The sequence below is a fragment of the Fukomys damarensis genome, unplaced genomic scaffold (assembly GCF_012274545.1).
Source record: "Fukomys damarensis isolate Sample0158 unplaced genomic scaffold, DMR_v1.0_HiC HiC_scaffold_19, whole genome shotgun sequence".
Taxonomy (NCBI): domain Eukaryota; kingdom Metazoa; phylum Chordata; class Mammalia; order Rodentia; family Bathyergidae; genus Fukomys; species Fukomys damarensis.
In genome coordinates, this window is record NW_022900931.1 from 35,896,612 (window position 1) to 35,923,227 (window position 26,616).

Sequence of the window (26,616 nt, forward strand, 5' to 3'; positions counted from 1 at the left end):
AAAAAAAAAAAAAAAAAAAAAAAAAAAAAAAAAAAGAAAGAAAAAGAAAAAGCCTTAATTGCTCAGAGAGGTAAAATAAAAAAAGCCATAACTGTGTCATCTTAAAACCATCTGTCAGATCTGCAGGCTGAAACTGAGTATTTCCTTGGACCAGTATTTTTTATTTACCTTCGTAAAATGATAGCTGATTTAAAAAATACGGTGAGAGTAAAACTTCAGAAAATAAAGTAAATATCATAACTACTTGAACATTTTATTCCACTTTATGTTTTAGAAAGTTTCTATTTAAAATCATAAAGTAATTTATTTAGATTTATTTTTAATTTTGAAATTACAAGCTTGTGGGAAAGCCTATTATTAAACATTTCAACTAGGTAAAATAAAATTATTTCTAAACAAATCAGCCCAAAGGATAATAAAGTATTATTATTTATTTTATTATTGTTAATAATTTATTTTTTTGGTACTGGAACTCAGGACTTTGAACTTGCGAGGCAGGTGCAGTGCCACTGAGCTAAATCCCAGCCCAATAAAGTATTACTTTTGATCAAAGGATGTCATGAAATTTAGCCAAACCCCAGCTTTTCTTTGTAGTAAATAATCATTTGCAATCTTTTACTATCTTGGGGATAGGGAAAGAAAATTATTAATATAGAAATGAGCTGTATTGGCTTTCTTTCCTGGGATTTGAGTATAGTTCAATTGTTGCAACAAAGAGCTCATTCACAGAAACTTTCAAATTTACTTTGGTAAATTCGCTTGGTAGATGTGTGGTGTATTTTGTTATGCGAGTGCCAGTGTTGCTGTTTCATACTGTTCCATCTTAAGTTGTAGACAATCTATTCAGCTGTTATCAAGGACTTGGACTCCAGGAACTTGCTGTTTTTACTACTGTTTATTTTTAGAATAAGAGAAGTTATATCTGCCTCAGCTTTTACAATTAAGAATAATGATTTATGTGAAATTAAAAAAATGTGTCTAAATTCAGATTGGATTAGGAGCTTGGCATTGGAGCTGTTGACCGCCATTCAGTAGGTTTCACCGTGCGCAAACACACACACACACACACACACACACACACGTACAAGTATTTCTCTGTGTTGTAGAAATGGTCACACCTGATTCTTTGGAGTAGGAAATGTTTGATTTTAGTTGGAGTTGTTCTTTATTGAAAGTTTGAAAACACTTTTATTTGGTGGATGTGGTTTTGAGTGTCTGGGAAATTTGTTAAAAATAAAAAAAAAAGAGGCTGTGACCTTCAGTAATTAGTGAGTGGATTTGAATTTTGAGAAAAGAACATGTAATTGTTTTTGTTTTTTTTTTCTTTTCGTATTGGGGATCGAACTCAGGACCTTGCACTTGTGAGGCAGGAGGCGGAACTACTGAGCTAAATCCCCAGCTTCATGTAATTGTTTTATGTCAAAATATACTGATATGGCTTCCCTATAGCCCTTCTTATCCTAAAGGGAGTGTCTCAGAGAAGTTGGCCAAGTGATATGTGTATACTTTGCGTACTTCACTGACTGTGTATACCCTGCCCTGATTTCAAAAGATATGTAATACATCCCAATACTTGTTTATTTGTGGCCTATTAGGAGCTAAAAATCTGACTTCTCTTTTGTAGAGCTGCTACAGTGATTAGAGATTTGTTTTGTTTTGTTTTGTTTTCAGAGCCAATTTGTAAAATCTTGTTTTTTTGCTTCATGGAAGCTATAGCTTATAATTGTGCAGTATAGTTTCCTTTCAATTACTTTTCACCTCCTTAATTTCACAGTAGACTGTTTTTGAGAAATAGCCTGTAATACTTTCAGAATTTCTTTTTATCTGAAAGCATACGATATGTGTTATAGTATGTGGTGTTTTTTAAAATCATATTTCTAAAGCAAAACAAATAACTTGTATGATTGCTGACAGTTTAAAAGTCACTGGAAAAGATGTACATTTACTATCTGCTTTAAGGAAACTATTACAATGTTATTTCTTCACTGAGGAGTTAATTTCCTTTGTATTGGTAGGTTAGTCTATGAATTTGTTCATTTGGTTTGATAGCCTGCAAAATATTCCTATAGTAAGCTTGAGAGATGTTTCTGTGGGAGTAAAATGTGAGGAACTGTATGAAGGTAGTGTATAGAGAGAAAGCTTATTGAAAAAATTGGTAAAATGGAAACGTTCGGGTGTTTCAATTGAGTACCTAGATAAAAATTGTGATTTTGTGTTTAAGTTTTAGTAGAAATTAAGTATTTGTATGGTATATGAAATTTTCTTTGACTAGTTTTTGAAACCAAGTAATAAGAGATTTTGGAAAAGAGTGCTACATTGTTCTTTTGCAAGCCATCTGTATGTCTAATGCTTCTGTTTGCAGAGTTATTTTAACAAGGAAGTAAAGCTTTACTTTTCCTTGCTCACATCAGACTTTGTAACAGTATATCTTTTTATTTAAGATTTTTTTTGAAATAATTTTTAGGTGCGCTTTCTAGCAAGTTTTTAAAAGGAATGCAATTTAATCATTCTTAAATTACTGATCACTCAAAGTCAGAGTTTTCAGATGTATAGTCTTGGAAAATATGAACATAAGGCTGGAAAAATGAATTCTCATTGATCTTCAGCTAAACTTTTTGTTTTGAGTTAATTATAGATTCACTTGCAGTTATGAAAATTGATGCAGAGATCCTGGGTTCCCTGCAGAGGCAACACTTTGCTAATCTGCAGTACAGTATCATGAGGAGGTCACTAGTGTGTATAGTCAAGGCGCAAAACTATGCTTATCACGGCAGGGGGTTTGTGATGTTGTCCTTTCTATTAAATATGGTAAGATTGTTAAATGTCTGCTCATCCTATTAAACATTTTAAGTTGATTTAGCATTATTTGCGTATATCAAGAAAAAAATCAAAAGAAAACCACAAATTTACTAATACATTTTTAGGTCGAATTGTAGTGGAAACGTGATTGGTGATGATTGCTGAAAGGAATGTGAAGTTGCCTTTTCACTTGAAGTATTTTAAGGTCATGAGTAGAATGTGGGTCACACTGTATACCAGTCTGTGTTATAGCTAATTTTTATTAATGTACACATGTTAAAAATTTGTTACAATTAAAGCATATTATGCATTTTTTTCAGGTAAACTGTGCTGGTGAATGACATGAGTAACTTGAGTCAGCAGGCATGTGGGGAAAAGAAATGTAGGATGATAAGCATGGCCTTGCTGTGAAGTAGCTCACTTAGGGTAAAAATTAGTGCAATGCTTCTTTAAAGAAAACTGTACATGAAAATGCAAAGTTGGAAAATAGGAAACTCCTAGACAAGTTTGTAACCATGAGTACCATGTGCTCCTCAGAAAAATTCTGTATGTTCCTTTGAGTCGTCGGGAAAGACTACCTACCTGGCTGTTCTCAGTTCTCAGGAGAAGCTTCAGGGAGAGCCCTTAGCTCCTAGCGAGCTATTCTTGTGGGAGGAGGCCAGTTAGGCTTGGCCATAGTGGTCTACAGCACATCGCTGTCCTGGAAGTATTATCTGGCTAAATTCTACAACTTTCAAGTAACATTTACCTCATGTGTTATTTCCTCTGCTCAGTGAGAATTCTAATGCTAGCTGGCTTGCCTTTTGTAGTTACTCAGCAAGTGATAGCTATTATAATATCATCTACACCTACATAGTAAGCTGTACTTGGAAGTATTTCCAACTATTCCAAGTGCAACTATAATGAAATGCTTATGAACTGCTCCTAGTATGTGGGACGTATTTACGTATCTACCAAGGCAGTAGAAGTCTTGAAACTTCCCGTTGTCTGATTGATGGTCACCCTGCAAAGCCTTGGTTGTCGACGCGAGACCATTGAACTCAGTGTGTCTGGAAGGGCACACACCCCGGTTCTTGCTGTGTCATTTGGCAAACTGTGTTCATCTCTGCTGCGGTTCCCACTCATTGACTCTCTGTTCCCACTGTTACCAGACACTCTCAGGGTCTGCTTTAAGCGACTGCTTGAACTCTTGACAAAATTACTGTGGTTTCGGTTGGTAAGATGGTTTTCAGCAGGTGACACATGTTAGTTTTACCGAGAGTAGTGTTTACCTTTTGGTCATTTATTGCCATTCAGACCAAGGTTGCCTTTTAAAATTTAACCTTCTGAGCTGAGGGCCTAGCTCAGGGGTAGTGCACTTGCCTAGGAAGTGTGAGACCCTGGGTTCATTCCATCCCCTCCACCGCACACATGCACACACACCAAATTTAAAATTAGCTTTCTGATGGAAGCTCTGTGATTTTATTTATCCAGTTACAGCAATTTTCATAGTTTCTGTAACCTCTTGAGCCCATCAGAAAAGTCAACTCTAATCAGTGGGAGTTGTTTTTTATTTTGTATCGTTAATACAGATGAGCAAGGATTTTGAAGAGTCTGTTAATTTGCTCTGTGGAAGTTTGCTACTTGGACCCATACTGGGGAAGATGAAGCCTTGGGTGGCCTCCATGTTTAGAACTTAATTTTTCACTGGAGGCTGTAACTGAAGTCGGAAAAGCAGTTCTGCCAGCTGAGATATATCTGGCATTGAAGCATCTATTTGAATTGGAAATAATTGTAGGTGCTTTGGTTCCAGTGAGAGCCCAAACCTTCTATGAGTGTCTGTACATCCGTATGTGTTTTGGTTAGTAAAAAGTATCATTCTAGTGTTACAGTTCAGTGCAGGTAGTCCAGGAGAATGGAAGAGTCACCCAGAAGTTTCCAAGACTGACTGTACAGCTTTATTCTTAAAGCTGGGTCAGTCTGGGATTTCTCCACAACGAGACTGACAGAACAACTCAGCCAGATCGTTATCCACATAGGGAAGGGGCGGGGCTACAAATGCCAATCCTTCATTTACATATGGGCACGGCAACCTTATTGGTTACAGAATTTCACACAGAGGGTTCATTGGTTAACACAGTGCACTGAGTTTTACCTTATTTGCATATGGCATGAAGGCAGAACAACGAAAATCTCTGAGATGTTTGAGGGAGCCAGGCCCAGGCAGGCCCGGGCCTGTAGAAAGTAACGGGGAGAAGTCATCTTTCCCTGTTAGCAAGTCCAGCTTCAGATACAGAGGTTTATTTCCCTGTCACTAGTATAGAATATTTGATGATGATGATGGTGTCCCTTCTCCTAGGAATCCCTTACCTTCCCTAAGACAGAAGAAGGATTTAAATGTGTTAACATTTGCAACTTGATGTAAATCAGTGTCTTGTGGAAACGGGGGTGGAGGGTGTGGGGGAGGCTGCAGAGCCTGGGAAGGTAGCAACGGAGACGTAGGAGTTGACAGTGCTTCCCAGAAGGTAGTTTAGGGCCTGGCTGTGGCTCCCAAGAACATCTGCTATTTGATAACTTCATTCAGTCCCTCCCTTCCTTCTCCTTGAGCGCTAATACTCATGGGGCTGGGAGGGTCTTTAAAAATTGTGCCCGGTTAGTGGTTAGTAGTATCTCTGTGAATGCTTTCTTTTCGCTTTTTTGACTTCTAGCCATTTTATATTTAAAGTTGGTACCATCTCACTGGCATTAGTGGATGGATTCTAACTCGTTCCCTGCCAATTAGAAGGTAGCACCATGGCCTCCAACAGCTCGTCTTCTTCCTTGGAAGAGGAAAGGTATTTCAGACAGCTGTTCTCATGCAAGACATTTCTTTACCCTCCCAGAATCCAGTTGGCACATGGATATCCTTTCTTCTCAGGCAACTTTTACCCTAATATTACAGACATTCAAGTTCCACTTAAAATTATAAGTATTTTCACAGTAAGAGATTGTTATGGTTTTGACCTAGAATGTTCCCCAAGAGGTTCAGAAGTGGGGCTCTTGGAAGCTGGTTGGTCATGGGGGATTCATCCACTGGGGACTTCGTGGCTGAATGTGCTGTTAGCGGGTAGGGCCTTGTTCTGGGCGGGTCACCAGAGGGGTGAAGTAGGAGGGTGTGTTCTGGTCCCTGGCTCTTGCTGTGTGTCCTGGCTGCCATGAGTTAGCTTTCCTCTGCTCCTCCAGTCCACCATTTTGTTTCTATGTTGGAGCCAGCCAACCATGGACTGGAACTGCGAGGCAGCCTTTAAGTTGTAGCTGTGAGACATTTTATCCCATTGATAAGAAGAGACTGATGTGAAAACTGAGTGGAATATTGTCCATCTTTTGGGAATCTAGCACAGATTCCATATTGGCTGCTTCTACGATATTTGCTGCCAGGAGGAGGTGAGTTTGAAGGCTGGTGAGCTGAGCCACCGTTGTTCTGAAGTCCTCCCTGAGCTCAAGTGTTTTGAGGGGCAGGTAAAGCAATCAGCGAACTGAAACTTTTTTAAAAACAGTTTATCACGACTTTCTGCTGCAGTCTCATTCTGCTCTGAAATTAGGGTGCTAGATTTTTGTTTGTTTTTCTGTTTGCGGGTGGTGAGGGGTTGAAACTGGGGCCTTAGGCATGCTGGGCAAGTGTGCAGCCTACCACTGAGCTTACACCCTCAGCCTGAATTTAGGTTTTCTTGGATAAATTTCTAACACAGATTTTTAGAGAGAGGAAATCTGTTGGGAAAATATGCAAGATAAGTATCGTTTGTCCCCAGAACGAGGCTAAGGAATGGCAGGAAATACACTCAGGAGAGAACAGTTTCCAAGGGATTTGATTATGAGATCTTGAACTGTGTTTGGAGGATAGTAGACAACTGTGTAATTTGTAGTAATCTGGAATTTATTTGGAAAATTTCTGGTAAACTGGTATTGGTATAGTCTACCTTCTGTACATATCAATAGCGTTTTAAGAAATTGAAATCACTAAAAGAGCGCTTGGTGGTAGAGTGAAGGCTCTGAATTCAGTGGCCAGCACCAATAATAATAATAATGAACAACTATTAAAGGTCAATTTCTTGCATTCCCTTTTTTAGAAAAGGTACTGGGCTGTTCATGTCGAGCAGCTTCTTGTGTTTGGAGTGAGAAGAACTTCGGATGCAGCTGCGTGATTTCAGAAAACACTGCCTTCCAGTCTCCGGAGCCGTCACGCAAAGCCATTTCCATCCATGACGCCTTCTCTGGCTGTGGAACAATCACGCTTCAAAGGCCCCAGAAAGTTCTTTTCATTTTAGTCCTCAGCAATTAGTGCTAAAAGCCATTTATTGTAAAAGCAAAACTACTAATGACTAGAAATGTTACAAGGACAGAAGTCTTGCGTGTTCCATCTTTGTCACGCATCTTCCATTTTAATTAGAGAGAAGGGTGGCGAACACAGGGACAGGAGTCTGGAATTAAAATCATTAATTGATGTCAAGCTGAACAGAGGCTGTTAGCATGAATTCAGTGACAGCAGAAAAGAAATTAACCTTATTACTTTATTTAGTATATTACATTATTTTGTGTACTATTTTCTATGCAGGTTCAAGGCAATTTGATTAGCATAATGGAAAAAACTTTTTTTTTTTTTTTACAGATAGGAAAGGTGTGAATATTTATGTTTGAACGTAAATTGAAATGAAAAGTTCCTTACTAACTTTTTAAAAAGTCTTGATAGAAAGTTTTAATGGCCATTTCAGTTTTTTTTTTGTTTTTTTTCTTCTCGCATTCAAAGATGGGGAATTAGCAAGTGATGTTTTCCATCAGTGTCCATGGGTCCAGCTGCTTGTGCTAATTTAAACCTCAGAATAGTTCTTTTGTTCACTACGAGGAAGCCCTCACAGATGCACAAAGCAAGAGACGGTCATTTCTTCTGCTAAATTTCGGGCTAATCAGTTACTTCTGTCATCGCTGAGGGTTGGCAGGAGACACATGAGATGGATAATGCTGAACAACAACCTGACTGTCCAGAAAAACGAATGGCTCCTGCATCTCAGAGATAATCCGTGACCTCGGGGTCATGGTAAAATAGAGGGGGTCTGCTCTAGCACTGGCCGTCTGGAACCAGTAGGGCTCCAACTGTGAGACACGGTCTTTTTTAGTTTCCTGAAAAACCATACTGCGTTTACTAGGATGCCGAAAATATTTTGTCTCCTGATCCGAATATTATTTTTTTCTGAGTTTCTCCTGGAAGGATGAAAATAGCTAACATATAGGACCTTTTGGTAGTGCCACAAAGTCCCACTTCTTACTTTGTGATAAAGAAGACATTCAAATACGAAGAGCACAATAAAGAAAATGATTTGTGACCCGAGTTAATTTTGCTTGTGAATTGTCACCCAGATCCACCAAAGCCACAGGGTATTCCTAGTTTTCAGAGTCATTCGAGTTTTTTAGAGTCCAGCGCATTAGCACAGCAACAAAAGCCTGCTGACATTAACTTTGAGGGTGCATTTTGACGGGCACAGGAGCCCCGGCTGGTAACCTGGGTTGTTAGACTTCTACGGCTGCTGTCCTGCCTCCGTAGTCTGTGGGCGTTCTGGGGTTTCATCATCAGTGTAGAGAGGAAGGATGCAAACAGCTCTCAGAACTTCGGTGATGCAACACTTTGGGGACCATGAGAAAAGCAACAAAAATAATATTTCTTATATTTTGGAGCTTAGAGGAAAATAGTGTTTTTAGGAAGTACTGTAGGTAGATTGGTAATGTCTGTTGCATTCGAAGATCAGTAGAGATTAGTTGAAATACACAAATTGGGTAAAAGGAAGCAATTGAGAGCTGGGCTTCCTGAAAAGGCCCTCACTCTGCTGAGCATTAATTCTGAGATGCTGTCCTCTTAGAAGTTGACCCCCACTGAATAATGTTTCCTGTGTAATTTTGAAAATAAGAAGATCAAATCAAGGGCCCCTGCATAATATTGTGAAACTGATGTGTAAGCGATTTGGGGAGGTTACTTTAGATTACTTCCATATATTTCTCCCCGGTGTTCCTGTTAGCTTTTTCCAAGAACTGCCTTTCTTAGAGGGCTCCCCTCAGCAGCATACATACGCTGGACTAACTTCTCTCAGTGAACTGAGGTTCAGGTATGGTAGGGTTTTGCCATTTACATATCAGTCTGTGGCATTCTCTTTGTTTTCTGAGGGTTCTTCATATTCAGAACGTTTAGCTTCATAGTTATGCACCTGCAATTTATACTTTTTTTCCACCCAAATTTTATTAGGTTCCCAGACATAAAGATTTATGTGAATACCCAGTCCCCCTGGATGTTACCTCTCATGAGGTGATTGTCTGACAGTAACCAGGTACTGTTAGCAGGTAGGTTGTCAGATAAGTGAATGTCCCACCGAGGAGAAGTCGCTCATTTTCCTCCCTGCTAGTTATCGCTCTTCACGCCTGCTGAGTCCAGAGTCAGAAAAACAGAAAGGTGCAAAGAGTAAAAATATTGCAACTTTATTGACTCCCCATCTTGGATGTTCGGTGTTTAGTGATAACTGGCTTCTATGTGAACGTCCTTGACTATCATAATTGCCCTTAAATGGATAAATGGAGTAGAATAAAGTAGTCTCTGATAATTCTAGCTAAATTTGTCATTAGGATTTGAGTCACTGTTTCTCTGGTAGATGTTCCCTGATGGGCTCATTTTTATTAGTATCTAGGACTCTTGAGATGAAAATTTCTGACTTGCCAGTATTCTGTTCAGATTAGAAAGCCATTGGGTTCTTGGCTAGGAAATAAGGCCCTCCCAGGGAGTTTGGGGAAGTAGGAGACGCATTTTGTATAGTCCCATTGCTGAGGGACAGTGTCAGATCACGTGGGGCTGAGAGCGGCGTCTGGGGAGTCCCACGCCATTGCTGCTTCTTGCTGCATCCTGCTGAGAAATGCTGAACTAGTTAAGCATTTCCATTTCATAGCTACCAAAAAAAAACAAACAAGCAAAGAAACAAAAAAACAAAAAGCTAAGGAACTTTGACTGTTTGGGTCTAGTGTTGAAAAAAAAAAAAGGATCAGAGTAATGCTGAGAAGCGAGAGGTAAGAAAGAAGCCAGGGCGAAAAATGTCAATTCTGTTTGTAACAGTATGTGACAATTTTTTTTTTTTCGTATTTTGAAATAATTTTAGATCCACAGGAAGTTGCACAGGTAGTGCAGTGAGGTCTCGTGTGTGCTCCCTCCTGGTTCCCTAGTGGCACAGCTGATGTAACTGTAGTAGGAGATCCGAGATGTGCCAGGGGTGTGTATGGCAGTGCGGTACCTGTGTCACACGTGTAGATCATGTGGCCACCATGCAGCTAGGAAGCAACGTACAGGTCTGCCTCAGACGCCGCCGCCCACCATGGCTAATGCACTCCTGTCATTTGGAGAAGATTCCGGGAGGAGGTCATGGTTCTGCTGAGCCCGTGCTTTGGACATAGTCCGGTTCACCTCACCACTCATCTGTTTTGGGATATTTTGGTTATTTCCAGTTTTTGAAGAAAGAAAAAGGAGCTGTGAACAGTTGCGAACAGACTTTGCATGGACATGAGCTTTTATTTCTTTGGGATACATACCCAGAAGTACAACTGCTGGGTAACATGTTGGTGTGCGTTTGGTCTTTGAAAGAAACTGCCAGATTGCCTTCCCGAGTTGGGTGACCGTACCATTTACATTTGTGACCCCAGCGCAGCAGAGGCCCAGCTTCTTCTCCAGGTCTGTGTCTGTAGAATACCCACAGTATCTTCAGTGAGATGTTTCTTCGTGTCTTTTCCTCGTTTTCTAATTAGATTGTTTCCTTGTGGAGTTTTGTATTTTGTGAATGCATTTTGGAGCTGAGTCCTTCGTCAGATAAATGGTATGCTGATATTTTATCTGGTTTTTATTTCTCTTTTTGTCTTCTTAGTAGAACCTTTCAGAGGAAAAGTTTGTAATTTTGATGTCATCATTTTTTACATCTTTTGTTTTAGGGATAGCACTTTTGCTGTCGTTTCTCAGAACTCTTCACCAGGCACTAGGTTCTAAAGATATTCTTCTGCGTTTCTTTCTAGAGTTTTATAGCTGTATGTTGTTCATTTAAATCTGTGGCCATTTTGAATTAATTTTTATATAAGATGTGCAGTTGAAGTCCTTTTTTCGCCTATGGATATCCAATTACTCCAGCACCATTTGTTGAAAAATCTATTTCGTTGCATTGACCTGTTTTTGCTTGACCATGAGGCATCGGTTGGGCAGGCCTGTTTGCTGCTGCTTTATTCTGTTCCATTGATTTAAGTGTCTGTCTCCCCCCAAACACCACATAACCCAGATCACTATGTTACAAGTCTTATAATCGGAAAGTTTGATTCCTCCCATTTTATTGTCCTTTTTTCACAGTTGTTTATTCTGTCTTTTGCCTTTCCATATATATTTCGTTTAGTGTTTCAGGGTTTTTATTTTTGTTTTTGTGGCACTGGGAATCAAAACTAGGGCCTCCTGCATGCTAAGCTCATGCTGTATCACTGCACCGGCACCCCAGCCTGGAAAAAATCTTAAATAATCTTGTCAGTGTCTACAAAAATCTTGCTGGGACAGTTATAGGATTTGCATTAAACTTGTGTACCAGGCTGGGGAGAATGACTTGCCACGTGGAGAATTTTCGTCTCTAAGGTAGTCTTCTGGGCTTTTTCAGCTGCACTATACAGTATTCAGCATACAAATTGCACTTGTTTATTACCGTGACCTCTGTGTATTGTTATGCATATCTAAAAGTGCATCTTTACATTGATGTATGTTTTAGTAACTGTAAATGCCACTGTAATCTTAATTTCAGAATTTCAGTGCATGTCTTCATTGCAAGTATCTAAATAGTACTAGCCGTTTGTGGTGGTCCCTGCCTGCAGTCCTAGCACTTGGGTGGCAGAAGTAGCAGGATTGCTGTGAGTTTGAGGCCAGCCTGAGCTACACACTGAGTTTAAGTCAATCTGAACTTTATGGTGAGACCCTAGCTCAAAAAAGCAAACAACAATAAAAAAAGTAGATTTGTGTATGTTGACCTTGTTGGATTTGCTCTTTAGTTCTAGATGGGCATAGTCTCCTTGAGATTTTCTGTGTGGACCCTCATGTGGACCTTACTGCTTCCTTTCCGATCTCTGTGCCTTTCATTTCACTGGCTGGCTTTGGCACAGGGAGGAACTTGAGCCCAGTGTGGGGTCCAGTGGCCCTCGCTGTGCTCTGACCCGAGGGGAGCCTGCGGTCCTTGTCAGCTGTGTAGGATGGACGCTGTAGGGTTTTGGTAGATGCTCTCTGTGAGGTTTAGCAGATCCCACTCTAATGAATCTTCTGAGGTTTTCTTGTTTGTTTATTTGTTGTTGTTGTTGTTACAGCAGGTGTTTAGTTCCTCAAATGCTCTTCTGCAGCAATTGAGAGAATAATAGGACTTTTCTTTTTTATCCTGCTCATATGGTTCTTGCGATTAATACCATTTGATCATGGTATACGTTGTTGTATATTTTGTTAAATTCTATTGGTTGATGTTTTAAGGAGTTTTTCTTCCGTATCCCCGAGGAATGTCGGCCTATATATAGTTTTCTTTTCCTTCTCCTACACTATCTGTTTGCTATCTTTTCTGAATCCTTATGAATTTATATTTAGGTGCCATTTATGCTTAGAGAAGTCTACCTCAATTATGAAAGTACATAACTTTACAGTAAAATATTAGACTCAGCCTAAAACATTGCTTTTGATAAATAAGACTTTCTTGCTTTTTATTTTTAGAATTTGGGGTGATATATAGTGATTATTATATATATAGGTACAGTGTGATATTTTCATCCAAGTATATGTTATATAATGATCAAATCAGAGTATCCATGTCCCCAAATATTTTTCTCTCTCTCTTTTTTTTAATGGAGGGAACATTCAAAATCCTCTCTCCTAGCCATTTTACGGTACTCAATACCTTGTTGTTAATGCAGTAGAATGACAGAACTTATTTTTCCTTTCTAATTAAAACAGTAAGCTGATTGACCTCTTCCTGTCCCCCTCACCTCCCTTTACCAGCTTTGGGTGACCAGTTTTATTTAACACTTCTGTGTCATCCACTTCAATCCCTTGCATAACTGAGATCATGCCATATTCGTCTTTCTGTGTCTGCCTTATTTCACTGCACATCATGCCTTGTAGGTTCATCCATGGTGTTACAAATGACAGAATTTCATTCTTTCTTATGACTGAACATTACCCTCTTTGATAGATGGACAGGCCGCATTTTCTTCATCAATTCATTTATGGTTGGATACACCAAGGTTGATTCCATACGTTGGTTATTGTGAATAGTGCTGCAGTAAGCAAGTGCATGCAGGTTTCGCTGAACGTACTGATTTCCTTTCCTCTGGCTGTGTGCCCTGCCCTGGGATGGCTGAGTCCTATGCCAGTTCTGCTGTTAGGATTTGAGGATTCATCATACTGTTTTCTGTCATGGTTGTGCAAACTTACATCCCCACCAACAGTACTTAAGTGTCCCCTTTTTTTCACATCTTTGCTAAGACTTCACTGCTTTTAGGTAAACATTTCTATTCTGAGTATATATATTTTCTATTAAAAATCAACAAAATTCCAGCAAGTGTTAGTTATTTTTGGGTAACTCAGATTGACTGCATAAATTGTATCAATTTATTTTAAATCGAGGAGCCCTGTGTATCAAATATTTTAATAAAATCTTAGTGAACTGAACATATCTTCAGGACGATAGTATTCTAAGGTCTGTTTTTAGGCAAGTTTTATTTCAGAATTTGAATGGACACATACCTTCTTGCCCTTAATCACAGAATTCTCTCAGTCAGTTGTATGTCTTTACACAAAATCAAAACCAGTGTCGTTAAACTGAGGCCTTTCTATTTTTTTTTACCAGGAGTGAGAAGGAATGGTATGTATTTATATCTAAGCTTTATAATATGTTTAATATTTATGGATTATTGATAATGAACAAGATACACACACATAATAGATATATGTGTGTAAGTTTTAAAGAGCTCTTTTCAGTAGTATCCAGTAGATAAACTGCTCCTGGTAAATGTTTAATGCTAGTCACTAGGTGAAAATTTACACTGAAGATTTATACTATGCTTGTATCTTACTGAAATGACCAGAGATTCCCGGAGGGATTACGTTTCAGCATGCTGGGCATCCCCGACAGTCTGAACCGCGGGTAACTCCTCAGTGTAGTCTACCGATCTTCCGGTAACTGTGGGAAACTACACGTACTTTGCCACATAATTTTAACAAGTGTTCCCGTCCGCCCTTTGCGGAAAAGGAAAAGTTCCTATGTTTCACTTCTTTCTCATTTTCCAGGATCCAAGCCAAAACTCGAGAATTTCGGGAACGACAGGCCCGGGAGCGCGACTACGCAGAGATCCAGGACTTCCGTCGGGCCTTGGGCTGCGAGGATGAGCTGACCTATGGGGCGATGTCTTCCTCCGAGGGGTCCGGCACTGCTCTGGGCGCCCGGCCGCAGAGCCCGCGGGAGGCGCACCTGATGGACGCTTTGTACGCGCGAGTGAAGAAGCCTCGGACCGCCAAGGCTTCCGCCGTGGACAGGTAGGCGCCCAGTGGGCCCAGGGTTGCTTCGGGTCCTCTTTCCCGCAGCTTTGACAGCAGATTGCTGGTCGGGCCTTAGGCCCCAGACACCTGTTATTCACGGCCTTTCAAGAGCCACTGGGTCTGAAAGTATTGAGTTTCTACAAATCGAAGCCCGGCGGAAAGAGCGGAAAACGGTTTTGATAGCTTTTCTAATGATTCCAGCGTATTTCATCCTGTTCTCCAAATGGTTTTAGACCCGAGGACTCGACTACAAAGCCGACTGGAAATTAGGACTCTTCTGCTTGAGCACGGTTTGCTCTCATGGGCGTGAGGGCTTCCAGCTGAGCTAATTAAATAGGTGAATTGGAGTGGCACGATTTATTTCAGTTCTGATTTAGAAGGCCACTCTTCTGGTGCCGTAATTCAGTGTTACGAAAGAATTTGTGAACGAGAAATATAGCAGAGGCAGTCTTCTAATGACTTGCTCGCCGCCATAGGACACAGCTGTGGATTTACATTTATCAGTAAAACATGCAGGAGTACAGTGTTGACTTTTTTTAATGACTGTGTTATTTAAAACTTAAAATTAGAAAGTTTATTTAAAATTTAACTGACTATGGCTTTGTATTTATTAGCTATGTACTTACTAATGACTATATATTATTGGCTGTATATTGATTTTAAATTGCTGTCTACATATTTTAAATTTTAATAGATACATTATTTCTTTTTAGACAGGTTCTTTCTATGTAGTTTAGGGTGGCCTTGAATTTACTGTGTAGCCCACGCTGGTCTTGAACTCATGGCAGTCCTCCTGCCTCAGCCTCCCCAATGCTGGAATTAAAGGCATGTGCTACCATGCCCACTCAGAAACAGTTTTAAACTAATATTTTCCCACCCTTTCATTTGTGTATTTGAGCACCATATGGAGTTTAGCTCATGAAGTAAACAATCCTCATTGCTTTTTATATCAAGCATAGGCATGACATTGTCATGAGCAATACACTAATCTTTTATCATCGTGGCTTTATAGGAGCTTAGCTTTGGGTATTACAAGTGTTTTCACTTATAGTAGTTCTCAGGCTTTAATCCGTCGGGGTTGTGTGAAGGGCTTCATAAAACACCAACTGACTGATTGTCTCCTAGAATTTTGACTTAGGAGGTAGGGGCTAGAGTCCAGGAATTTACATTTCTTATGAATTTCCAGGCTTGCTGCTGGTGCTTCTGGTCCCTTGCAAGGCAAGAGAGACCCTGAAATGATTTCATATGTGACGCCAGCGTCTTACTCGGTTGCCATCGTTTCGCACGTGGCCTCCTGTATTTCAGTTCCTTACTTCTAGCTATTTTTAATAGAGGTTTGCAAATGCAACAGATAACTCTCGGGTAAACTTAGAAGGAAGCATTAAAGAAAAAAAAGCAAATGGAGAAGAACCCAGCAGATGAAGAAGGAGATCTTGAGGTGATCCTCTGGTCAGACTATTATTTTATTTCCTTTGCTTGTTGTTGTGTTTTAGATTTTCTTGTCTTAGAAAATCTGTTTGATGTTCGCTATAATGAGTGAACAAGTTAGTACCAGAGGCTTACGGTTTATTTAAATCCTTTGGTGAGATCACCTGGAAGGTTCATGTGTTTATTAACAACACAGATGCACCAGGACTCAAAGAATGAAGTTATTATCAGTGACAGTGACATTTTCCTTAAAAGCTTTTTACTCACTTTCTGCCGTATTTGTGAAAGCTGATTGCAGAAGGTCAAACTGTGTCTGAAGGCCATGAATGTTCCCTTGAAAGTGCTTTCTTGGGAGAAAGGACATCAGAAACATTGACATTACCAGTCAGAACTTTTGTAGGAACTTAAACAAATTTCCAGGGATGTATAGCTCAGTGGCGCCATGTCTGCCTGGTAAGCATAAGGTCCTGAGTTTGATTCCCAGTTCTGGAATTTAAACAAATTAGTCTATCAAAGCACTCATCATTTCACATGTTGAATGTCTAGCTCAGAAATCTAAAAATCATCAATGTCCAGGTACTCATGTAACTCTGAAGTCCCAACCCGGGCCAGAGTCAGAAGGGATCACTCCGCTCCCGATGACCAGAAACAGCTACTGTACACCCCAGTGCTCTCTGAGACTCTCAATCTCACTGGAACATCCTGCAGATTTTCACAAGATCTTCTTGCTTATAACTCTGTGCACCGGGAGGAAGCATCCCGGCCTCAGCATCCTGCAGAGTCTCCAGTCTGTATATGCAAACCCCACTGAAACAGCCTCCTGCCTCGTTTCCACCAAACACGCACTCAACAGAACCCCGGGAGAACTTCGGACATGGGGCTGAGTAGAACCAAGCAGTAAAGTATGCAGAACCATGCCTCAGAGACCGCTGTATTCAAAAGCCCCTATCAGCCTTACCCAGAGAGATGTAATTTATTTAAAAAAAAAAAAAAGGATTACAGAAATGTAAATTTAGTTTTTTAATTACTATTTTTTGTGGAGAATAAGATATACATTAAACAGTGAATGATGACACTAATTAAAAACTTGGGAAATATGCACCTGTAAATTACTTCTTTACCTGCCTAACACTGAGTTAGAACTTGGCTTGAAAATAAATCGCATCACCTCTGTCGTCTCTTTCTGTTTGTGTGGAAGCTGAAGAAAAGCATTTCTCAGACTTGAGCAGCGTGCCTGGAAGATGATCTGCAATAATATTTATATTAACTCACAGAAATCACTCTAATGAAAACACTAAACTTGAAACTCCTCAGGGATTTTTTTTTTTTTTTTTGGTACCAGGAATTGAACTTGGGTCCTTGTGCTTGCAAGGCCGGCCCCTAAACCTGAGCTAAATGGGATTTTTTTTTTTTTTTTGGTACCAGGAATTGAACTTGGGTCCTTGTGCTTGCAAGGCAGGCCACTAAACCGCTGAGCTAAATCCCTGACCCAATCAGGGATTATTTTTTGCAGGAACAATATGACTAAATGACTAAATGTCACCAAAATTGGCAATTGGTGCCTGATGAGCTACTGTTCAAATTTTTGGATTTCATGGGTGCATAGGCGAGGTAGAGAGCCGGAAATCTAACCTGTAGCCTGCATTACTTCTTGGAATTTCTTTATTTGCTAGGAAAGCTGTGCAGAATTTTATTGCTTAATCATTCTAATGGATCTCATATTCAGAGATGTGGGTTTTGTGGCTCCACTGGAAGCAACCAATACTAATTTATTAAATGCTGTGAATTTATTGTAAAATGGGGCCCCTTTTTCAATTTGCACATATTGTTTACGAAATGCTTTCTGTAGGGTACCGTCATACTGCATCTAGAAATGTCTTCATGCCTGTTTAACTTTATTGACCCGTAAACCGTTATTTACTGTTTATTAGGGTCCTTGGTAATGTTTTGACTTTTGGTGTCAGGTGGACACCCAAGAGAAGGGAACCTCATCCTGTGTTTCATCTGAATAGTGAAGCTTAAACTCACAAGGGTTATTTTTATTTTCCTTGTACCCAGGGACCCCAAAGATTTCGCCTTTGTAACTGAGTCATAGCCTTGAATTTCTGTGGCATGAATGCACTTCCTGTTTGGTTGTTGTATCTGATACGGCACTGTTTTCGTGCCATTCGCCTGACCTGTGCCTGTTCTCTCCTTCTTCCTTTATGAACCCCAGTTTTGTTCAGGCTGACAGCACCTGTCTGAAAGCTTCAGTTCCCTAGGCTCCCTTGCTCGAGGGGAGATCCTGTGGCCCAGAGCAGGCTAATAGAAGTTAGAAGTTGCTCTACAGTTGGGACTTTCTATAAAGCCCACTTTTCCTTATTCAAATGGGGCTGGGCTGGAGGTGCAGCTCAGTGCCCAGTGGTAGACCATTGGTGTAGCCTGCTCAGGGCCCAAGGTTTTCAGGCCAGCACTGGAAATAAAAGGTAAGGCAAGGTGCTGCACTGACATTTTCCCTCTCTCCTGCATGTTGGGTGGGCGCTTCCAGGTGGGTTTTCCTCCCAGGTGAGTTTTCCTAATGAGCAGCAGTGGGAGGCTATATGGAGGAAGAGGGCAGCAGTTGGGCCCTGGCCAGGCAGCTGTTATGGGGCTGGGTGGCCGAGCTAGGCTCCCTGCTACGTCTGAAAAATGAGCTGCTACTTGCTCAAGTTGCCCGCCATGAGGTGTCTGTTTCATGAGCACTCAGAGGTAATGAACACACACAGAAGACCCCAAAGGGGGTCATCTCTTGACCTAGACTGTCGACACGTCACTATATCCTGGTCATGTAATGTTTCTATTTTGTGAAATTAAATAATGGCCAAAATATTCTAGTGTCACCCAGCTAGTTCTGCTGCTTTTCATATTCTAAACCTCCACGTTACCCATCGTGTCTCTGCTCAGCAAATGTCCTCCGTGACTTTTGAAGACACTGCTGTGCCTTGGCATCACCTCCCTCAGTGGACAGTGGTGCTGTCAGGCAGAGGCACTGGAGTCTCAATTACCGGATGCGAACTGTGGCCTGGCTGCCTTTCAGTTGTCTGTGCGTCCTTTGCCTCTGCTGTAAAATGGGGACGATCGTGTACTTCTCTGGGTGGGCTTGGGAAGAGTCGACTTCGTGCCTAACATGTTTAGCACTTAGCACCGTGTGTGGCCCGTCGCAAGCACTGCTTCAGAGTGGGCAGTAGCCCGCATGGAGGCAGAAGACCAGCACAGAGTGGAACTGAAGCGCACACAGAGAGGTCTTTGTAACCAAAATAGACAGAAAAACCAGGGGCCTGTAATTCTGCAGGTTCTACTCACTTTTAAATGGCTTGGCCTCTGCATATTCTCGGTGAATCGCATTGTGAATAGTTTTCTTTTTAAATGAGGACTTTGTAAGTTCAGTGGGGGGCTTTCGTGACGTCTGGTGTCTGTGCCGGCCTAGGCTGGATGTCGTGATCAGGTGACAGTGAGTGAGTTGGGGGAAGAGTCCAAGAGCACAGTCGGTCTGTTTTATTCTGTTCTTTGAGCATTTGAAGGTCTTCACCCTCCACTGTGCTGGGATTCTTTGAAAGCCTTCATCTTCTACCTTCGTGGAACTCCTACTATTATAAGCGTGTGAGGCCCGGTGGAAAAAGGAGGCTCGTGCTTCAACCTCAGCTGAGCTTGGGCGTCTCTGTTCCTATCACCTTAGCCCCTGGTGTCTGGCGAGCAGGAAGCAGGCTCTTAAGAAATGTAATAGGCAGTAGGACAGTTTGGACTGAAGGGCCATGTGTCAGAGCCTTGGTCACCAACCTCAACTGTTATTGAGAGGCAGTAGGACCTGTAAGAGATGGGGCCTGAATCTGGCATGGTGCACACTTGTATTTCCAATTACTCTAGGAGGCTGAGGCAGGGGGATCTCAAGTCTGAGGCCAGCCAGGGCAACTTTGAGACTTCATGAGACCCTGTGTCAAAATGTAAATGGAGGCAGGCGCCAGAACCACTGAGCTAAATCCCCAGCCCTCCCAGAAGTGTAGAAATGGGAAGAAAGGAGCTAAAGGTGTAGGGAAGGTGGGATGGGTAGGGGAAGGATAATAAGGGAAAAGAAAAAAATGTGAGATAATGAAAAGATGAAAATAAAGTGTTTGTAGATGGGGAGGGGAGGAGGGGGTGAAGGGAGGGCAGGGGAAAGGGGAAAAAATGAGAATCAAGACTTGTCATGTAGAGGTACAAGATCCCAACAATGAATGTAACTGTACTGTATCCCTAAAATGTACCAATAAACTCAATTAAAGCTGAAAAAAAAAAACAAAAACATGTAAATGGAAAAGAAAAGACAGGGGATGTAGGTATCTGTGTGAAGACCCCAGTTTCAATCCTCATGGCTGGAAAACAGGTAAAGGAGAGGGGGCTGGTGAGAGGTCGTTGGCCCTTGAAGGGCTTGTGGGAACCTGGTCTGCCTCTCTCTCCTCCCACTGTGGGGGGTCAGCAGTTTGCGTTGCCATCTCCCAGCCGCGGGCTGCCCAGCCACAGGCCCCAAAGGGGCAGGGCCACTGAACTGTGGACTGAAACCTCCAGATGTGTAAGTCATGATAAACCTGTTCTCTTCAAATACCAGTTATCTCCAGTATTTGTTGCAATAACAGAACAACAGCTAACAAGGCTGAATTCCAAAACTGCCTTTTCAAATTTCAGTGTGCTTTTAAGCACCTGCAATGCTACTCCCGAAGCAGAGCTTCTCCTGGTGTCTGGACCTCGCTCTTAGATGTTCTGGCCTCATCAATCTGGTTAGGGACTGCAAGTTCTGATTTTAATGAGCACCCCAGAAAGTCATGACTCTTGAGCTAACGAAAACAAAACATCCAAACAAAAAGGAACCGAATGTGAGTTAGTCTATTGTGTTAACAGTGAAATGGAGAAGTCATTTGATTGCCATCAGACTCAGCTCTGTCCTGGCACTCCTGATGTGTATTGTGCGCTTATAATTACATTATTCTATTGAAGCAGTCATCCCACAGGTGTGGTATTATTCCTAAACTTTATTCTAGTGGTGCTTCTTGGGACCAAAAGTTTCTTTTCATACAAGTACATGATTCCAATGTAGAAAGTTTAGTATACTTTGAATTCTGACAAAGGCATGATGTTATGGTCTATATCTAGACACCCTCCACCCCCAAGTCTTACAGATGGGGCTTCAGGGAGGTGATCGCCTCATGGGTGCGTGATACTAAATAGGTCCACTGATTGGTTGACGATAGTTCTGACAGTCAATGATGGATTTACTGAAGAGGAAAGTCCCACCCTGGGTGTGGTTGGCATCAACCAATAGGCTTTTTGTTTGGATGGAATAAAAAGGGAAAGGAAGGAGCAGCTTCCTGCCTGTCCCCCACCCTACCTTGGAGCCAGCTAACTACTGACTGAGACCTCTACAAACTCTGAGCTAAAATAATCCTTTCTTCCTTTGACTTGTGGGTGTTGGGTATTTTTGTCCCAGCAATGGAAAAGTAACTAAGATACATGATGACATCCTGGTCAGAAATACTTTTTTATTTACTTCAAGACCCTATGTGATTTGTATTTTTATGTCTAGGTACTAGAATCTGTAGTTTAAAAATTCCACTGAAAGACAGCTCTAATGGACATTTACTGATTGTCACCGGGCAATCACTTGCCACCAAGAGTGCATTGTCTTCAACTATAATTGAAGTAAGATACGAACTGTGCTGCTATAAATCTAAATAGCAGGAAAATAGTAGGCTAGACTCCTCTAGCTTTCGGAGGACACCTTAATGGAAACATAAATACCATAATCATATGCTTTTTGCATGCATTTTACCACTAAAAAGAAAATGCCAATTTTAAAAGAAAAGACCTCTGTGAACTTGTTTTTCTCCCCATTAAAACTGGAATCCAGTTGTGTCAAAAGGAAGTCTGGCAAGCATAGAACAGAAACTAATTTTCTTAGACACTGGCAGTTTTTAAACATGTACTCTCTTAGAAATAGAGGGTCACTAACAAAGTTGCATTTGCTACCACAAAAGTCAAATACCGCTTCACTTCCATTTACTTAATACTATTTATCTCCACTTTTCTTGAAATGTGAGAAAGAAATTCTCAAAGGTGGTGAATCTCATTGCAAGATGAGTTTTGCAGGTTGGTGCCATTGCTAATTCTGTGTGCTTCATCCACGCAGGGATCTCAGTACCTTTGCTGTCTGTCGCCTCTGCCAGTGTCCTCAACTCCTCACCCCCTTCAGCTCGCCTCAGATCCTCCACACCTGCTCCAGGCCCACTTGCCACTCATCCCGGCCAAGGCACAGGGTCCTCAGTGTCCTGCGTCCTGCTCGTAGGCTGCACCTTGAGGGCCTGTCCCTCAGTACCTCCCATCCCATCAGCCCCTGGCCACAGCCTCTGCCTCAGTCCTGGCGCTGCCATATACCTGGAAAGGTGCAGAAGCCTACTCTCCTGCATTCTTATAAAATCACTTTGTTTGTTTGTTTGTTTGTACTGGGGATTGAACTCCCGTCCTTGCACTTGTGAGGCAGGCAATAGAACCACTGAGCTAACGCCCTGGCCCTTAAAATCGCTTTTTGCTTCTGTTTTCTGCCCAAGTTTCCTTTCCACTTCTAACCCGTACTTCTGGAATGATTAACCTAGGTTTGAAACACTGCTGTTATCGTCAGTCCCCATCTTATTCAAGCCACACGGTAGCCTTACTAATGCTCCCTGCAAATATATTACCTGGTGGAGCAGGAACGGTGCTGCTGGTCAGATTAAGATCAACATCTTCAAATGGGAGCCTCCCCCTGGATTATCGTTCCTGTCTTTGAAAGTGAAAGTGTAAGTGAAGGAGGGAGCAGGAGACCCAGCACTGTAGAGAGATTTGAAGATGCTGAGCTGCTGAGGAAGGAGCCCAGAGGAAGGAAACGGAGATGGGAGATGCAGGTGGCTTTGGGAAGCTTGCGTACAGAAGGAAACTGGTGTGGCAGGGGCCTGCAGAAGGAGCACAGCCCCACCTTGATCTGAGCCCAGTGACTCCACTTCCGACTTTCGACCTCTGGAACTCTAGCACAATAAATCTGCATTATCTGGTGGCGGGAGTTTGTCCTGGACGCTGTGTTAGTTTCCCAGTGGCCTCCTGACTTCCTGAGCCCATGCTGGATGACTCGGGCATTCCTGGAACTGTTCTCCAGCTTCCTGTACTGGTTTCTCCTGCTGCTTCTTTTCTTCCTGATGATGCCCTGGCTGTCCCTTTAGAGGATCTACTTACCTTTTCCTTAAATTCTGAATTCCCTAGGCACATAGCTACCGGCCACTGTCGTTTCTCCCGTGCCTCTCTTGGTTAAGGTTTTACCTCCAGGAGGCACTGGCAGTGCCCAATCCCCACAAACCCACCCTCTTTCCAAACCTCAAGTTGGCTTAGTGCTGCCAGCTGGGAGTGCGTACTTCCTGTGTGTCTCAGATACCCAAACCCACACTATCTAAAACCGATCTCGGTGATTTCCCTCACCACCCACAGAGACTTTTCTTTTCTAATCCACCCGCCCCCCATCCGTGGCAGGTCTGCCAGTTCCTTTCTGTTTCATTTCTGAACAATTCCAAGTCTTTTCTCTTCCATAGGGCTTCCCATGGATCTGGCAAGAGTCTCTCACCTTCTTCCCATCTCTGCTCTTGTTCTACACAAATCCCAAATTTACTCAATGCCTGGCAGTTTCTATCTAAAGTAAAGCATGACTGAGTCACACCCTTGCTTGAAAGTACTGTGCCCTTGGTTATCTTGTAGATAACCAGGCCCGCAGTGAGGCTTATGGACCTCCAGGAATTCACATCCCAGGCTTATCTCAGGTCATGCTATATCGGTTCACACCTACTTGCTATTAAAGAATCAGTCTCAAAGTCTAAAGCCAGTTTCACCAGATACATGAGTGAATTAAATAGCTTTTTGGTATTACAACAAATTCTGCAGATGTTAACTATTGGTGAGGAAAAACAAGCAATCACCATTCATTAAGCTATTCTAATATATAGTTAGAGATTCAACAATTAAATTAAAGGCTGAGGTGACATAAACAACCCAACAAATGAAATCTTGAAAGTAATGAAGCCATAAATAAGGTCATGGCTAATTTTAAAGACTTCTTGTTTAATTCCTTTTGTTGATTAACATTGCCTGAAACCACAATTTGTTTATAGAAGTAATGTGTAATGGAGATTGTTTACTTATATATTTCTTTTAGCCTTAGGGAAAGTTTAAATATTTTGCAGAAATATGGGGTAAACTAAAATGGTTTTAGACTTTGGTAGCTATCAGGCAAGAATTTCCCCAAGAAAGTTGCTCATTTTTCTCTCAGTGTCTACCCTTCACAGGGCTGAATTTTCAGGCCTTTGACAATCACACTTAGGGCCATGGTCTCCTCAAGCTTCTTGTTGTATTTGATTTTTAACCTCTAATGGCAGCTCCAGGATCCTGCTTGAGTGCAGTTTGTCACAATAACTCATCTTTTTCTCTGACCTGGCTGTCTCTGTCCTCTGTCCCTTCCTTAGTCAAAACCCATGGCTTCAAATACCAATCTTACTGGTGTGCAGTGATCTCGGGTTGGTGTTATTTTCTTTTTTTGCTCCTGTGCAAGGATGGAATATCAATCAACTATTAATTTAAATTCATGAGGGTTTATGGGGAGTCCTATTGTGAGATGCATTTTCAGCTTCTTAGGTGGCTTTATCCAGCCCTGAATCCGCAATCCATTTTTAAATTAACTTCCCAGATGTTCTAGAGCTTTTCCCTGGGTGCCCTGTATGGATAACGTTTTGATTTTCTGTTCTCCTTCCTTTCTTCTTCAAGTTTTTCCCAGGTGGTTACTTTTCTGTAACAAGAGGAAAAGCATTAGTTGATTTGCAGAGATACTTATTTTCTTTGCCAGGCAAGGAAGTGGTTGGAAAATTCTTGGCCTCTTTCACTAACATAAGTGCATATATAAAAATATGAAAAATGCAAAATGATCTAGATTGTTACAGAGCAGAAAACAATTAGATAATTCATGTATCCTCTGGATATGGCATCATTATTTGAAGATAGACTTAATATTATATACGATCAATTCAAATGTTTGAACAAATCTGCATTTCTGTAAAACAAATACTTTTAAAATGAATTCTCTGTATCAGTTTATGCCTCATTAGTTCTACACCTCAGACTATTCTGAGGCTTATTTTTGAGTCCGTAGGAATACAGTACTTGAAAATACTTGTTTCCAAAACAAAATATTCTGGGATCCGATAATTATATTCTAAGGAATTCCTTTTGGTAAGAAGGGTGGCTTTTTCAGTTACCTTTGTTTACCAACTATAGTGGACCCTCGAGTTACAGTCGGCCTCACATAGGAACAACTTGGGTCATGACTAAAATTTTACTTTTAACTTACGGACAAAGCCTTGAGTTAGGATCGAATGCTGGCCACTTGTGCTTCCAGATGGTCTCAGGTACAGAGTTGACCCTGAACGAGTTCCAGAAGGAGCATGACAGCATCCTTTCCGGTGCAGCGTTAACTGAGAAATCCTGGGCCAGTGTCTCTCTAAGGACACTGAGATCTGCCTGTGCACAGGAGAGAGGCTCAGAGGAGAGGTCAGCCTTCTGACCAACCTGAGTTACAAGCTGAGTTCCTCAGTCAAGGGTCCCCTGTATAAATTGAAGTTAAACAAATATCACTGGGCAAGAAGCTGAAAATGGTCTAAGTTTGTACTTGGTTGCCTACATTTGAACTAAAATTCCCGGTTGCCTCCTGCTGGCCTGCTTGGCCTTTCAGGGGCTCACTTGGTGGCCACCTTGCCAGGCTGAAACCCACTGAGTTTGGAGCAAAGGCTGCCAGCCCAGCTCATGGCCAAAGGTGTAAACTGTCCGCATGAAGAGGGGAATGCGAAGTTCCTCAAGCCAGAGGATTCCCTGCATGTGCGTGAATCTGCACTAACACTTTGTGACTTGGAACTGATTGATAACGTCCACTTAGGTAAAGAGATAACATGAAGTCTGAGATAGAGAATTTGCTTCGCATGTAAAGCACATCCAGCAACTGAGATCAAAGGCCAACACGCTTTAGTTAGAAGACCTTTAGCCTTTAAACTACCGTCAGGTGTCAGTTCTAATTTAGAAATTAATCGGGTGGTCTAACATTTTGTTTTGATGAGGCTCATTTGTTGATTCCAATATCATTGGAATAGAAGAGGATTATTCTAAATTTCCTTCAAATAAATCCCCCCTCAGTCTCATTTGTACCATACATATGTATAGCCAATTTAAAAAATAGTGGAAATGTTAGTTCTTTACAGGTTCTTCAAAAATTGTAAATAATGCCTTCTGGAATAACTGTGAACAGCCTCTCAGAAAAATATTACTAGCATTTCCTGTTGACTGTATTTAATTCTGTTTTTGTTGTTGTTGTTGTTACTGGGGATTGAACTCGGGTCCTTGCTCTTGCGAGGCAGGCCACCAAACTGCTGAGCTAAATCCCCGGCCCAACTGTATTTAATTCTGAAGTTGGAAAAATATATTTAAAATATAATACTGTGTTGTCTTCCATGAAGGAAAACTTGATTTAAAAGAAAAAAACTCTGCCATTTCAGAACTTACGATCATGACCTGAAAGTTTGTTCTAAATAAATCTGTGTAATGACCAAGTAACAGGTGTTTTATTTAGCACAGTTCACTGGTCTCTGCTTTAATATTTAATGGGTCATTTAATGCCAGCTACAAAATTTGAAAAACCTTTGTTGTTTCATCTTTCAAAGTCTGCTGTCAGCAAAACTTTAAAAAAATCACTTTGTACCAGAACCTAAAGC

General features: G+C 41.3%; 1 protein-coding gene across 1 annotated transcript in view; it reads left to right on the top strand.

Annotated features, from left to right (window-relative positions):
• Window positions 1–26,616, top strand: part of Pard3 (par-3 family cell polarity regulator) — a 558,608-nt gene that overhangs the window by 402,650 nt on the left and 129,342 nt on the right. The window contains 1 exon segment of the mRNA XM_033765663.1: window positions 14,126–14,371. Coding sequence (XP_033621554.1) covers window positions 14,126–14,371 — 246 coding nt within the window.